We start from the raw sequence: 15,253 nt of genomic DNA, 5'->3' as shown, positions 1-15,253 counted from the left end.
GCGTCATCACGTGAAGGGGCGAGGTGGACGGCAACTCCCCGATTACACCATGGAAGGGTTGCGTCAATGATGAAGATACCGAAGAGAGTCGATTGAATCAGTACCCAGGTAATACTAGTAGCTTGCTTTTCATTGCACAGGCTCTCACGTGCCTGACAGGAAACTAGGTCATTCTCCCAGGCCACAACGTAGCCAGAGCGATTCCTTCACAGCGCCCGCCAGAGCGGTTACCAAACCTATGTACCTAGGTATATTTGAATTCCCGTCGTCATCTCATTTCTACCATATTTGACGCCTGTGAAGGAGGTACCACAACGCCCGGGTATGTGGATCTGGCATACAAAAGCCACCATAGTCCGATCAGAATTGTCAGACCTCCCCAGATGAGACTTGAATAATTCATCGTCTGCGCATTGGTCGGTAGGCTGTATGGGAAGCAGTAAATGACAAACCAAACCGTCATGAATGCACAGGCCACAAAGTTGAAGATGAAACCGAGGCTCTGGGGGAGGCGGAAATGACCAAACTCGATACCTTGCCTGGCGCGTAGCAGGAATGGTAAAAGTGAGGCGATATATGAGGAGGTCGACATCAGAACGAAGCTTCCCACGAAGGCATTGAAAGCAGTGACGCTGCCGACGTAGATACATCCCAAGACGGTCACCAGTGCACAGCAACTCAGGGTTGCATTTGCAGGAAGGCCCAGCTTTGGATTGACGTGGCCGAGGAAGCCTGGAAACGGTGTCGCTCCGTCCCGTGAAAGCGCCCATAGTGTGCGACCACACGTTATGTAGAGCGTGACAACGCAGATGATGGTGGGGAGAAGAAGTAAAGTCAGCAGACCTATGGTCCCGGAGGTGCTGTTTGTTGCTTGGTGATAGATCTCCGCAATGGGAAACGGCGATGTGAAAAGGGCGTCGTAATCATTTATGGCGTACAGGATTGCGATCAAGTATGCCAGTCCGGACACAAGGCCAATCACATATTGCATCGCGATGGCCTTTGGGACGTTCTTCGATGGCTCCGGTATCTCCTCGGACAGGTGGCTGGTAGAATCCGGCGTGCCCATTGCATAAGATCCGTTTAGCATACCGGCAACGAAAACAAATCCGTCGGGGTATCCTAGATCGGCTGTCCAGCTTGACCAGACAGTCTGGCTGCTGGCATGCCCAGCCCTTCCACTCAAAGAAGGCATGATGGCGCACACCAAGATTGTAACGAGCGCTCCGGCAACCGTCACAAAGATGCCAAGCTTGTTCAGCATCGGCATGAATCTGTTGAAGAAACATACGGCTGCACAACAGCTCCAGGTGATGAGGAGATAGGCCACAAAGACGTGCCAGCTCTTGACCAGCAACGACGGATGGGAAAAAGCGTACATCTGCACCATCACATTCGCTATGCGGAGAAGTCAACAACCTTGGCTTCACGAAGCCGGAGAAGGCGGTATTACTCACCACAAATAGCGCTCATCGAGGCAGCTGCAAAAATCCAAGCGAGTACATTCCACCATCCTGCGAAGAACCCAACAGATCGGCCATACTTCTTTCCAGGTGTGACAGAAGCCCAGAGGTAAGGTCCTGCAGAGGACGGCATACTTGAAGCTAGCTCGGCTAAGGATGCCGCCACTATGAAGTAGAAGCAGGAGGCGACCATGAACTCATAGAGTACGCCTGGAGGTCCGCCGTTGTAGATGGCAACCAGGATGGAGCCTCCAAGAGCAGGCCAGACGTTGCCAACGAGAATACCGGTCCCAGCCAAAGACCACAAACTGAAGTTTTTGGCCAGCTCTTGCACATTGCCTGTTTCTTGAAGAGTTTGGCCATCAATGTTCGAAGCTCTGTCGGGGGATATGCTGGAGTTCAGTATGCGCTTCCGTGAGGATTCGATATCTTGCGGCGCCGACTTGGACATGGTCGGTCTGCTTGAGCTGTGGAATTGGCGAGGCAATTGCTTAGCAGACTGGTGCATGGCGACTAGTATCGACAAGTTGGCTTGCCTCGTGGAATGCGGGCCACCTCTTTATAGGCGGCCTCCATTTCTGCTTCGCGTGGGCACTGTAACCCGGCACCGACAGTCGCAACAGACGTCCAGAGCAAAAACTATGCGGTGGTACTGACGGGACGTTCTCAGCATCAATCCAGAGGCTTGTCACGAAGAAAGAAACGAAGAGTTTCGTGCCGAGTGCGTCGAAGTGGATCTTGGAGAGGAGATTAGTCCCAAGGGGGAAGGAATACACTAGCCCGGTTTACAGCGGGAAACCGATAAGCTTGAGCCCTGTGATACGAGCCCATAGGGACAAATTCGCACAGCCCGACATCATATTGAAGTCGAGCATACACAAGATCTGCCTCTCTATGTTCGTTCTTCCCAGAAGAGGTAGGCATAGCCTACAACGGCTGGCCCTTCATGGTAACAGGAGTCTCCTCTCCACGGGACAAGCGGCAGACGGAGCACTCAATCAAAGAAACCACAAACCTTGGTCATTTGTGAGACTTAAACTACAAATGCAAGGACATTGCGCTCTTATGCAGCGGTGTAGTAAAAGAAGAACCTCAGGTCTTCCCATTCTGATTTTGTCCTTCCCCCATCAAGATGCGCTTTGACTTCTCCTCTAGCCTCGCGGCGTTGGCAGCCTTTGCTTCAGCTTTGGTTGTCCCACCCAGGACCGATGAACAAGTCAGTATCGAGAACTCGAAGAAGCACGGCAACTATGACCTTGAGCCGTCAGCAAATTTCGCCTTCTCAGGCATTACCACTTTTGCACAACTTCCGTCGGTGCAGTGCTTGACGGAAAGCGGACCGGTCGACGACATCTTGATTTTGGGGTTTCCCTTCGATACAGCGACATCATACCGGACTGGCACGCGTTTTGGGCCAAACGCTGTCCGTCAGGGTTCCCGAGCGGCGTCGCTTGCGTTCGTCTGTCCTAGCTGCGTAGACGCACACCCAAGCTGACCCCTGACAGTGGCCACTATAACTACCGCCAATCCATTAACCCTTATGAACAGAACATATCGGTGGTTGACTGCGGAGATCTTCCGATCTCGCCTTTCGACAACGGCCTAGCCTTTGCTCAGATGGAAGATTGGTATAAACGGCTTCTCTGGAGAGAAGTCAAGTCTGCAGGGAAGGGCACAAGGTCTTCAGAGGTATGTGAAGCCATCGGCAAGCTTTTGCCGAAGCGCAGCTAAGTGGAATGGATCACAGACTGGCCGGGTCCACCCCCAAATTGTTGCACTTGGTGGCGATCACAGCATCTCGTTACCGATTCTCAGGGCCTTAAACACCATCTACGGAAAGGTGTCCGCCATCCACATTGATGCGCATATTGATACTTGGTCCCCCAAAGTGTTCGCAGGAGCCAACGCCGGTAGCAAACAGGCCGAGTACGCCGACGGTACACCATACTATTGGGCAGGCATGGAAGGTCTGTTGTCCACCAAGAACGTCCATGCCGGAATTCGAAGCTCCCTAGACTCGGCGAAAGACATGGAACTTGATGAGGAAGTGGGGTTTACGACCATTCCGGCCTCAGATATGCTGAAAAGGGATGGCGTCTGGGGCGTCATCGACAAAATTCGTTCGATTGTTCCTCATGGGGAACCCGTCTACGTATCCCTTGATGTGGACAGTCTCGATCCTGCCTTCGTCCCAGGGACCGCTGGTCCAGCTTCAGGAGGATGGACTCCTAGGGAGATCATCCAAATCATCATAGATGGACTAGAAGGTCTGAATATTGTCGGCGTGGATGTTGTGGAGGTGCTGCCAGCCCTGGATCAGGCCGAGATTACAGGCATAGCTGCTGCCGAGTTCACTATAGAGGTATGTTGTACGAATGACCGAAATCCAGGAAGATGCTGACCTACGCATAGCTGATTACTAGATTGGTCAGAAACAGACTCAGTCTGTAAGTCTGCGAATTGTTGGTATCAGTCCTGGTGGGTTGGAAGGGGACATTGGTATTCTCTAAGCTGGATTCCCTGGTGCTTCTTCTCCTTGGGACGCTTATTGCCATAGTGTTTGTCCTGAGAAAGTTATGGTACATGCTACGGCTTCTGGAAATGAGCAGCAGTAGATTGTAGTCTATAGTTGACATGTTGACTGACTACTAGTATTGTATTGCTCGCATCGAAGTCAATTGAAGGATTTAAGGTCTCTGCAAGCTGTTGTGTTGTCCATACACCCGGTCTTCCTTTAAGGCACCACACACACACCATGATCAAAAGCGTTGGACGTATCGTGGGTATATAGGTCCAACAAGGTAGACATATACCGAGGACTCACCGTCGAAGGACTGTTCAAGATCTGTGTTCTCTAACAATACAGTCAATACTTGCGACGAGCATAGACTTGTTTCCGGAACAGTGGCAATTGTTTAGTGCTATAGGCCTTTGTCCATAGTGAGCTTCTACTCTTCGTGTGCTCTTACATACAAGCCCCGAGGGCAAGGAGTAACCTCATGTCTGCGGTCATCATACTTGAACCCTATGTTACGCGGGACCCAGAGACGTCTTTGGCCAACTGCTTCCATCGTATGCTCGCAATGCAACATGATTGCAGGACAAGGAGTGCACCGCTGCCAGTGATAATGCCCGCCCACAAGCCAAAGACACCATAATCCTTGCGAAAGCATAGAAACCATGCAGAGGTCAATCCCACACCGTAGTATGCCAGAAAGTTGCAGGCGCCAGACAGATGATTCTTCCCAGCACCCCGCAGGATCCCGCCAGCGCCGCCGTTGGAAAGGTCCAGGACTTGGAATCCAGCCATCAGCGGAAGCACCTGTGCGGTCTTGCTGATCACCGCTGGATCGCTTGTAAAGATTCGGCCATAGTGATTTCGTACAAGCACGATGCCGAGAAATTCAATGGCCCCAATAATGAAGGACAGCAGATATGGCGTTGCTATTGCCTTCCTCGCCTCCTGCCCTTTGCCTGCACCGAGTAAGCCACCCACACGGTGGCTAGCGGCTACGCTTATTCCTAACGACACCGTCGTGAAGAGCAAGTCCGATGACATCAAAATCTGTTGTTGTAGTCAGCCGAAGCACATCATAGGCTAAAGCGCTATCGGAACTTACACTTTGAGCACCGATGGAGCTTGAATCCAGTCGTGCAGCCATCATTGCAAGTATTTCAAAGCTTGAGGACGACACATTAGTCTAGGTGCGGGACAGATCAGTCACAACAGACTCACCTCCACCACTCAGTCGCAATTGTCAAGATCCCCGTGACAGCATATGACAACAATCGTGACAAGCCATTTAGAGCACCGATGGTTGGCCAGTGCCAGGTTTTCCTGATTGCAGGCTTATATGCAATAACGCACAGCAAAGCAACAACCGTGAGAAGCTGATAAATGCAGAAGGCACAAGGAACACCCCAGAGTCTCATCCTCGTCCATCGGACAAGAACGAAGTTGAAAAGAACGCCAACAGCACTGGCTGCCGCTGTCGATGACCCAACAATGTTGCTTTCACCCTGCACCTGTAGATACTTCTTCAAACATTCCGCGACGACTTGTAACATCCCCGAGGGAAGCATAAACAACATGAATCGGCCTGTGGCGATCGCGAAGTCTTGCTGCTGACCGAGGAAGACGAAGACACGCGCCGAAAATACCCAGATGGGTGCAATCAGGAGGCTGAAAGTTCCAAGCAGCACTAGCAGACATTGTTGTAACAGGAGACCGAGTACTTTGCCATTGCCTGTCACCGTATGTGAGGTAAAGGCCTGGGCACACAGTGTATCAAGTGCTGTTGCGCCACCAATAGCGACCATGGTTCCCGTGCAGGAGAAAAACATGAAGCCAAAGGAGGTAACTTCCAACTCGAAGGAGCCTAACCTTCCCGCCGTCAGAACGCTGATGGCTTGCACAGCATTTTGAAGAGCAAATGAGAGGCAAATTGGAATCGTCTGCCTTGTGAGGCCAGCAAGGTCGCGCCAGATACTGAAGGTAAATTGCCCGTCTCTAATAGAACCAGAAGACTGGGGAAGAAGCAATGAACTTTCGCCGGCCACAACGTCGGCCATATTGATAAAGAGTGGTTAACGTCTGGAAGTATGGAATGGTCTGAGAAGACCAGAGTAAGCTGCGAGAAAGACGATACTTCACCAGGTACATATTCGTGGACCTTTCTCACGGCTCCTGTGCTCGCGACCCATCACACATCTCCGACAGTCTCTCCTGACGATACCCACCCTTTCCATCTTTGCCCATCTCTGTGGGACCCGTTCAGGGTAGTGTAGGTTCTCGAAATATACTGCCGATCCGCACCTCGGTAGGGTGGCTGGCGCTAAACCTATAGGGGCAAGCATATCCTATCTTTTCCTCGTCACTTCCGCTCGTTGACATGACTCTTCATCCTGCCCTAAACTTCGAGTTGTGAACCTGGCTCTGCTGCTTAGGAGGTTAGTCTCATATTCGACGGGCGAGCTTATCAAGCAGTTGATCGTGCCGGACATGTCCACCATACCGACTGTACATTTGCCGACCGTCATCTTGAACGGTCTCCGCCCTGGTCTTCATAGGCTATTTCGACCTTGAAAGCCTGATGTTTCTGCACACCTCATTTCGCAAACGCAGTTTCGGCATCTACTGATGGAAGAATCGAGATCCAATATGCCCCAGCACCAAAGACGGTCTCGCACGGGGTGCGACGAATGCCGCCGCCGGCACTGGAAGTGCAACGAGGCCAAGCCGACTTGCGCTTACTGCCAGAGTGTAGGTCGTTCTTGTGTCTATTCTCGGCAAATTTCTTGGGGCGGGCGTCCATTCAAGAAATCACGGTTCGGCAAGTGTCTGGACTTGGGAGCAAGAGCCGTAAGCACTACGGTCTCTCGTCGTAAGTCTTGTTATTTGGACACGTTAGTATTGCCTAGCTCACGTTGCAAAGATCAATTGTCGGCGGGCAAGGATTTCATTTACACCTGTTCTCCCAAAAGAACAGACGACAACGGAAGCCGTGCGAGAAGTCTATCTGATTTCTCTCATGAAACGCCGAACCCTCCACAAGCCTCTGCGCATTGGGGCCTGGGACCTCATACACCACAACGCCGAACTGCGTCTTTTACTGATGATAATTATGTTGAGGACTCGACCTCCTCTTCTGGAGATTCTTTCGGACCTCAGTCACTGGCGATGATACCGACAATACCGAATGAATTCAGACCACTCTTGGATCATTTTGTCCACGGAATGACCATATCAATTTCGTGCCACAAAGGAATTCAAGATGAAATCTGCTCAACCATTGTCCCCATGTCTATGCAAGTACCCCACTTGTTGTCCGCCGTCCTCGCCCTTGCTGCTGCTCACCGCCTGTCATCCGGCCTTAGCGGAGAAGATTGTCAATTTGAGCTGATGAAGGGGAAGAGTCTGAAGCAATTGAGATCTGCCTTGGACCGGTTCAGCCCGACAGAAAATGATCAAGTCCTTGCCACCACCCTGATTCTATGCATGGCCGAAGTAATATCGCCTACTTCGAATCTCTCATCCTGGCGGTCGCATCTTCATGGCGCCGCTACTCTATCTGCGCATCATAGCGTATCCCGCGGCGCCAGTCTATCTTCCACTTCAGCCTTCCTAAGAAGAAAATACCAGGCTCTACAAGCAATTGCTCTCGCTTGCGGGTCGAAAAGCTACCAGGGGCGCATTTTAACGTCCCCGTCTGATGAATGTGATGCTTATATTGACGATCTAGCCGGATATTCCACGAATCTGCTGCCCATATTCGAAGAGATCAACAACCTGGGACAAATACAGGAAGACTGTGTGTCCGACTTTTCCTGCAACTCTCCTCCGGGACCACCGCACTTTGACTGCAATTCACGTGTGGAGCATAAATCCCACCTATTGTTCGATCGCATCCGAACATTGACGGCGCAAAGGCAGATGTCTCGGACACAGGGTGATGGAGAGCTTCCTTGGGCCATCTACCAAGACCTTTACCTGCTAGATGAAGCCTACCACCATATGGCGCTTCTTCAGGTATTCCGGCGTGGGTCACTGTCGGTTCCTCTGCGGCTGATCGAGGACAGCAGACAATCAATTCTGGCTTGTCTCACGGCCCTCACATATCAAGCCTGCCCCTGTCCGGGGGTTGCCGCTCTACCTCCGTTATTCGTAGCGGGCACCCTGTGCACCAGTCAATCGGATAGGGACAAGGTGCGCAGTTTGCTGAAAATCATGTGGATGAATTATGGCATGGGCAACGTCAGATCTTGCCAGACCGTCCTGCAAAAGTGGTGGAAGCACCATGATGAGAGCCCAGTCACTAGTAAACTGACTCTTTCAGAGCTGCGAAATTGGCAGGGTAAGATGGAGAAATTCCTTGTTCTGTTTCTTCAAAAAGGGGTTTCCACACTGACATGGATAGGAGTTGATGATGATGTCCTACCGTATTGAATCATTCTCGCGGTTTTCAAGTCGCGGTGTATCACGCGGCCAGCATCGGCGATCCCTTTTCAAGAATCGTGGAATTCACTTGCCGATACACAAAGAGAGCACCCAATCCAACTCAGCTGGATTATAAAAGACATATCAAGAGACCCGCCAATACTTTAATCAACCTGATATCAAAATTCTCGAGCTCCAAAATAGCCCAGTTCATCTCCACCGAGGAGTCTATCATCACACCGACAACAAGCCTTCTTACCGCCGTCTGGTCATTGTACGATGCTTTTGCTCTTCTTCGCGTAAGCTTAATGTTATTGTTAGCACTACTGCTAAGGTATTCTACTATCTTATAAAGAGTAATAGGATAACCGCGTCGGAAAATAGATAGTCAGCCGTAACCGAGCGTAGGGAGCGGCTGAGTAAGTACTCCGACGCCAATCTGCGTACCTCTATAAATAAGTTGTTGCATTATTGTCTTATTGTTCATCATATCTCGTTGTTGCCATCGTTGTCGTGGCCAGATTCAACGCCCCCTGCTGATGACAACATTCGCGCCGCTTCACTCCACACCTCCCAACAGCGAGGCCGAAGCACATAATCCCACCACAGGAAATGATCCATCAAAGTCTGAAAGAGTGTCCAATCCAGCAACCTTTGGTCCTCCCTCAGCGCCTGTGCCAACCGTGGGATATACCATTCCTGGTGGACCGTCGACTCAGAAGCCATTGCACCCATAGTGATACACACACGTTGTGAGTTCCTGTCCCCGTTCCCCTTGCCAACCCACAGAGACTGTAGGTTCGGCATGGGCGTAGAGATACTCCAGTTCCTTCCTCAAATCATACGCCAACCGTGACCGGACCCCCATAGCTTCGTTGATTGGGAAAAGCACAAAATCGCTGTATATCAACGCCGCGAGTCGGACCATGTTATCAACAGCTTCTTCGTACGATGACTTCGGATCCGTAGGTGGGTCCACGGCACACAGCTGATGCTGGACAGCGTTTCTGACGGGACAAAGCTGCCAAATTGGTGGTGCCATAGGCGCAGCCCGGTGAAACAAATCAAGTGCCAACGTCAATCGACAGGCTAGCGACAGAATCCTCCGCAGATCCACATTCTTGACCGGCGAAAAGCCACGCCCCATGACCAAAGACAACTGAAATGCGTGTGGGTCTAACACCAGGTCTGCAAATGCTCCCAGTGCGGATAGTAATTGCTTTGGCCATGGCCACAAGGGACGGACGCCGAGGCGGGAAGCAACAAAGGTGTCGGCACTTATGCAATGTCAATTGCAGCCAGATGGAATATTCCACTCTGAGAAGAACTCACAAGCTGACAATATGTTTTTGACCGACCAGGGCTAGGCCATCAATTCCGCCACGTGTCTCTAAAAGACGGTAGAAGTTGTGGATATGCTGTATTACAGTTGGACTGAGGTCCATGTTGGAGAAGAAGTCGAGATTTTGGCCATATGCCAAGGGTGACACGGGGTATTTCGAGGTCGAAGCGTCGTATGTGCCAGCAGGCCAAATCATCAATGTCAATGCCAGTATGACTGCGTCTGGAGGAGAGCCTGGTGTGTTTTCAAGGCAACGTGCTATCGCCTGGAACGATCTTTGCTCGTGGTAAGCCTTCACTTGCCGGAGAAGACTAGCCGACTTGTTCTCTGGAGGAATCAAATGCAACCTGCTATCTGCAGCATTGGCGATTTGGGCGTGAAGAACGAACGGGTTTTCTAGAGCTGCTCTTTGTCGTGAAGCCTTGTGTCTCAGCGACATCTCGGGGTCCGCGCACACTAGCGCAGGCCAGAAGAACTGGTATGCTTTTGGCATGCACTGGTCAGCATCAAGAACATTTTGAGTCACTGGAGAAAGGACGCTGATTGCTTTGCAAAGGAGTTGCAGTCTCCCAGCCCGCAGTTGGACCTTCCATTATCGGGACGGAGACCCACAATAGTCCAGGACATCGTAGACAATACCTGGTAGACCTTGCACGGCTCCCGTCTGAAAGGGATCTGTAATCCCTTGACCAAGGAGGGTCGAATCTCCAGGACCAGGCGCATTTAACCATCCTTGGTGCACGGGTATCATGCGAGTCTGTGGTTGCCAGCGATTGTTACAAAGGTTGGCCGCGGGCCTCGATGAGCTAGGGGACGGAGCTGTATCATCGTCAATCTCTGGAGCGTTTCGATCATGACGTTTATGGTCTGGGTGGCTTTTCGTTTTGACAAAGTGCAGGGAAGAGAAGGCACGCCGGTCTGGCCTGGACTGGCGCGCTGCGTGTGCTCTCGTAGCCGCATCTTGAAGCTCGATCTCTTTTCGAGAACGTGAATCAGAAGACAATGGCTGGTTGACAAAGAGAAACTCCTTTCGGTATCTTGAACCCTCTTGCATTCTTCCTGTGAAGAAAGCCACATTTTGAACTGCTGATTCGAGTTGTCGAGTAAATAAAACGACAAGAACGAACTGCACCGATCACGCTTGGCTGCGGTAGCTGTAGCGCCATGGACAGTCCTCAGCTACTACCGAACAAGAGCTGAATGTCAAACCAGCCCGGATAGCTTCAGGCTTGGGTAATAGAAGCAAATCAGGCTTGGCTGGTGCTCATGTCACCAATTATTCAGCAAAGCATCATTACAGCTGATTGGTGAGGCGACAGGAGCAAAGAACCAAGTTTTGAACTAGAACGTCACTCGTGGCCAGGTGCCAGGGATTAGGACTCCTGGAATTAATTGTGGGCGAATGGAGTAAAGTATGAAGTTGGCGACGCTCAAAATGCCTACTGTCGACGGCTCTTCCATGTCATAAGTAGAACGTAAAAATCCGCCTCCTGACAAATTTCAATATCCGGGTGTTAACCAGATATTTCCCTCCCGTGTCAGGTATGGCAGTAGCACTACTTTCGGCAATGCTCTCGATATCGCCCTCATCACTTCATCGAGGGACTTGGCTAAGCAGGAGTATGATCTTCTTGGTTAAGATCCTCACACTGTTCGGGTTATTTTAAATTGCCCTGTGCAACCAAGGGGGGCACCGCACGCCGGCTGTAGGGCTTGCCAGATACTTTCATGCACTCTTTCCCACCCACGAAGCAGTATTCTGTCACTCTTAAGTCCTGCTTGATTGTTCCGGTCTTTCTCCAGTTTCTAGAGAACGCACGAAAGTGAGGCAGCAGCACATGCTGGAACGACGAGAGTTTCAGTGGTGAAGTTTAGCAGAGTGTCCATCCATGTACCAGGGACAGGGATCCCAGAACATGCAAGCCAAGCCGATGCTGCCTTGCAAGATCGACCCTTTTATGCTGCGAACCACCCGAGAGCGCCGTTACTGTCGGCAAAACACACCGAGTTGTAGCAATCTGCTTGTTGGCAGGCGGAGGACTTGTAAAAATGCAATGTTTGGTAAGCTCTGGTCCCACCACAGCCACAAGTGTCACCGCAACCATCGCAGCAGGGCTTGGGTGAGCACCCGTTTCTCCACTGGTTTGGCCACATAGTCGTTCATACCTTCTGCAAGATATGTTTCCTCATCGCCTTTCAGTGCGTTTGCAGTCATGGCAATGATGGGGACATTATGGCCGAGAGCCCGGATCTGTTTCGTGGCGGTGACTCCATCCATCACTGGCATACTGATATCCATCAAAACCAAGCTGTAGGTGAGCGGCTTTGACTTGATCAAGTGGACTGCTTCTGCTCCATCGCCGGCCACATCTACCTTTTCAAAGCCGAATGCGTGCAATTGCCGCACCATGATGGTCTGGTTGATCGCGTTGTCTTCCACTAGAAGTAAATGTTTGTGTTGGGCCAACTCTTTGAGACTCACATCGGGCGAGGTGACATCTCGCGGCGGTACAGGGGCTGCGTCAATTTTGTTCATCTTCACGGTGAAATGGAAGATGCTGCCTCGCTGTTCTGGATTTTGAGCAAAGCCAATAGTGCCACCCATCAACTCCGCCAAGCTCTTGCAGATCGATAGACCCAGTCCGGTGCCTTTGTATCTCTTGGTAGAAGAGTTGTCCAACTGAGCAAACGGCGTGAATAAAACATTCTCGGTCCCGTCCGCCACGCCGATACCTGTGTCAATCACTTCGGTCCTTATGTTATACGAGGATTCATCTTCGTCTGCAACCACCACTTTGACCCGTACGTAACCACGCTCAGTGAACTTGATGGCGTTTGATACCAGATTCTGGACAACTTGTCTATAGCGTAGGGGATCGCAATGAGCGAAGGTTGGCAAGCGACGGTCCAGCTCGACCTCGAACTTGAAATCCGCTTTCGAACCGATGTTGAAGCATCGCCGTACAGCTGCGACAATATCGGCAACATTCATGATGTCCGTGCTGATTGAGAAAGAACCCGAGCTCAACTTCGAATAGTCGAGAATATCGTTGATGACCTGTAAAAGTACGGCGCCGGATTCGTCGATGATCTCAGTGAGTTCTTTCTGCTCCGTCGTCAGGCCGGTCTCGTTCAGGAGCCCTAGTGCAGACAGCATGCCATGCATTGGCGTTCGAATCTCATGACTCATGTTAGCCAAGAAGTCGGACTTCAACTTTGATGCTTCCTCGTACGCGGCGATCAAGCGTGCCTCTGCTGCTTTTCGTTCTGTGAGATCCCTTGTGATTTTACTGAAGCCTCTGAGTTCCCCATCACGATAAATAGGGGTGATGATGACATTGGCCCAAAACCGTGAGCCATCTTTTTTAACGCGCCATCCTTCGTCTTCCACCTTGCCATCACGCAAGGCTATCTCCAGTTCCCGTTCCGGTTTCTTAGCCCTCCGGTCCTCTTCGCTGTAGAAGGTTGAAAAATGTCTGCCGACGATCTCATCCTGGGTGTATTGTTTCAAGAGCATGGCGCCTGTGTTCCAGGTTGCTATGCAGCCACTGGGGTCGAGCATAAATACGGCGTAATCTCGAAGAGTGTTGACGAGGATCTGATACGTCTCGGCGACTGACAGCTGAGCGTAATGTTGTAGCTGCCGTTGCACCTCTTCGGTAGCATCGTGACCTTCTGCGACAACGTACAATAGCTCATCACCATCGTATATTGGTATGATCTCGATGCGCCAATAGCCCGGGAGCGTACTTCCTAGCAAAGGTTCTGACCTTTGTTGTTTGCGTGTGTCTATCGCGTCTTGTACAAGTCTGACAATCACCGCATAGTCCGTAGGAGCAAGCACTTTGCCGACCACGTCGAAGAGATTCTTGCCAAGAGCCGGATCGGCATTGAATAGTTTTTGATATGCGTCAGACGCCGCTATGATGCGCAATTCTTTGTCCAACACCGCCGTGGGCTTGGGCGACAGCGCAAATATCCGTTCCATGCCGCTCGGTTTCCGGAAAAATTGACGCGAAGTCGGGCTCGGTGGTGGACTGAGATTAGTGTCCGCGGCTAGGGCGGTGACCTGCGAGGCTGGAAAAATGCCCTTTCCACCCGTTGGCGGTATGGCGTCTTCAAGTCGGTCTACTGCTACACGCTTTCGAGACTTCATTGTGGTGAGTAGGATTGTTCGCGGTCAAGATCGACGGGTGTTGGAAGCGCGCAGAGGGAAATGAAGGGCGGGAGGGCAAAAAACAATACAATGGGCTGATGGATAAGAGATTTGAGACAGAGCAAACATGAAAGACTCACCACTAAAGGACCAGGCCACCCGTGTCTGGGGTATTGGCTACGGGCAGCGCCGACGGGACGACATGCTTCTCAGCATGCACGATCCACAGTTTCTCGATACCCAAGGAGGAGCTGTGTGACGATGGTTGAGTCGGGATCAGAACAATGGTGTAAGGATTGCGTAGTCCAGACAGGTAAAGTTCCTGCCCTGAAGATCAATTCGATGCGGTCCCGGAAACGTGTCGCACAAGGATCTGATCGGGATCCAGAAAGCAGCTAGGAAATAGCTTGGAAATCCGGATGGTTATCCTTCCTGTGCGTGCGCTTGGGCTGAAGCAGATTGGAGACAGGAGACTCCGCTGCAGGTGGCTACTATGTTCGACGTGAAAGCCGCAAAGTGTCAGGCTGGCGGTAGTGGATGGTAACCAAACCAAGTTTGATGCGCTCTAGGAATTATTGATATACGGGCCGCTGCGTAGATGGGCGCTCTCCTGCACCCTTAGCTTTCGCAAAGGACCAGAAACGGGGATCGTGAATTCGAGCCTCGCAGTGGCCGGACGTCCAGACCGCGGGAGAGATTATCGAGGTGCCCAGGAAATGGCGCAGGGGGTGCCTGGACGATCAAACCGGGTTCAGAAAGTGACCAGGATTCGGGGATCGGCCACTTGGAACGAGAGAGTAGAAACCGGCAAATTGGGTGTTCTTCGTGTGCAGGGTACCGTATGCAGATGTGTCAGAATCGGTTAGCCAGCGCTTCAGATCAGGGGGCGGCGGGTAGAGCGTTTGGGACGGGATGAGTTGAATGCCATTCTGAAGGAAAAGAAGGGAAAAAAGAGAGCTTCTCGTGTGCTTTACTCGGCAGAAGGCAACGGACTCGTGTGGAAATGGCCACGACGTTTGGTGGGTTGCAAACAGGGCCGAAGCAACGGGAGAGCGACAGTTGACGTCCGGCGCATCAAGTACAAGGACTGTCACTGGTAGGTGCAGCGACTCAGCGAGACCGACTGAACCGGGCCAGGTTTTGAGCTCAGCACAGGCAAGAACAAACGAGTGGGATGAATGAAAAGTGGTTCAGCTGGAAACACTACTAGGACTAAGCTTTCAAAACACGAGGCGCGGGATCTGGCGGGCATCGTGGGAGAATGGGACCATCATGGACGAGCACAGTGTGGACGCAGTAATAATGACAATCATAGATTAATGGTGGCAGTTGAGGCTCCAATAAACTGCCATCCA

At 51.5% G+C, this 15,253-nt stretch overlaps 6 protein-coding genes across 6 annotated transcripts; 2 read left to right on the top strand and 4 right to left on the bottom strand.

The window, feature by feature from the left end:
- Window positions 1-268: 268 nt before the first annotated feature.
- On the bottom strand, window positions 269-1,971 carry PV05_01202 (uncharacterized protein; the record flags this gene model as incomplete). Its single annotated transcript, XM_013466166.1, has 2 exons — window positions 269-1,398; window positions 1,458-1,971. The coding sequence occupies 2 exons, from the start codon at window positions 1,969-1,971 to the stop codon at window positions 269-271; spliced, it is 1,644 nt and encodes a 547-aa protein (XP_013321620.1).
- Window positions 1,972-2,595: 624 nt separating this feature from the next.
- Window positions 2,596-3,914, top strand: PV05_01201 (agmatinase; the record flags this gene model as incomplete). The annotated part of the gene is made up of 4 exons (XM_013466165.1): window positions 2,596-2,918; window positions 2,969-3,152; window positions 3,211-3,825; window positions 3,876-3,914. 4 exons carry the CDS (start codon window positions 2,596-2,598, stop codon window positions 3,912-3,914), a joined length of 1,161 nt encoding a protein of 386 aa, XP_013321619.1.
- A 574-nt stretch (window positions 3,915-4,488) lies between these two features.
- PV05_01200 (uncharacterized protein) lies at window positions 4,489-6,035 on the bottom strand (the record flags this gene model as incomplete). The annotated part of the gene is made up of 3 exons (XM_013466164.1): window positions 4,489-5,028; window positions 5,084-5,144; window positions 5,200-6,035. The coding sequence occupies 3 exons, from the start codon at window positions 6,033-6,035 to the stop codon at window positions 4,489-4,491; spliced, it is 1,437 nt and encodes a 478-aa protein (XP_013321618.1).
- A 589-nt stretch (window positions 6,036-6,624) lies between these two features.
- Window positions 6,625-8,409, top strand: PV05_01199 (uncharacterized protein; the record flags this gene model as incomplete). The annotated part of the gene is made up of 2 exons (XM_013466163.1): window positions 6,625-6,847; window positions 6,899-8,409. 2 exons carry the CDS (start codon window positions 6,625-6,627, stop codon window positions 8,407-8,409), a joined length of 1,734 nt encoding a protein of 577 aa, XP_013321617.1.
- Window positions 8,410-8,892: 483 nt separating this feature from the next.
- On the bottom strand, window positions 8,893-10,355 carry PV05_01198 (uncharacterized protein). Its single transcript, XM_013466162.1, has 2 exons — window positions 9,733-10,355; window positions 8,893-9,677 (listed from the first exon to the last, which is right to left on the bottom strand). The coding sequence occupies exons 1-2, from the start codon at window positions 10,233-10,235 to the stop codon at window positions 9,116-9,118; spliced, it is 1,065 nt and encodes a 354-aa protein (XP_013321616.1). The 5' UTR covers window positions 10,236-10,355; the 3' UTR covers window positions 8,893-9,115.
- Window positions 10,356-10,949: 594 nt separating this feature from the next.
- On the bottom strand, window positions 10,950-14,887 carry PV05_01197 (uncharacterized protein). Its single transcript, XM_013466161.1, has 2 exons — window positions 14,039-14,887; window positions 10,950-13,892 (listed from the first exon to the last, which is right to left on the bottom strand). The coding sequence occupies exon 2, from the start codon at window positions 13,728-13,730 to the stop codon at window positions 11,835-11,837; it is 1,896 nt and encodes a 631-aa protein (XP_013321615.1). The 5' UTR covers window positions 13,731-13,892; window positions 14,039-14,887; the 3' UTR covers window positions 10,950-11,834.
- Between the last annotated feature and the right edge of the window lie 366 nt (window positions 14,888-15,253).

Source organism: Exophiala xenobiotica, assembly GCF_000835505.1.
Source record: "Exophiala xenobiotica strain CBS 118157 unplaced genomic scaffold supercont1.1, whole genome shotgun sequence".
Lineage (NCBI taxonomy): Eukaryota > Fungi > Ascomycota > Eurotiomycetes > Chaetothyriales > Herpotrichiellaceae > Exophiala > Exophiala xenobiotica.
Note: the sequence above shows the minus strand (reverse complement) of the source record. Positions and strands in the feature narration are given on the sequence as shown.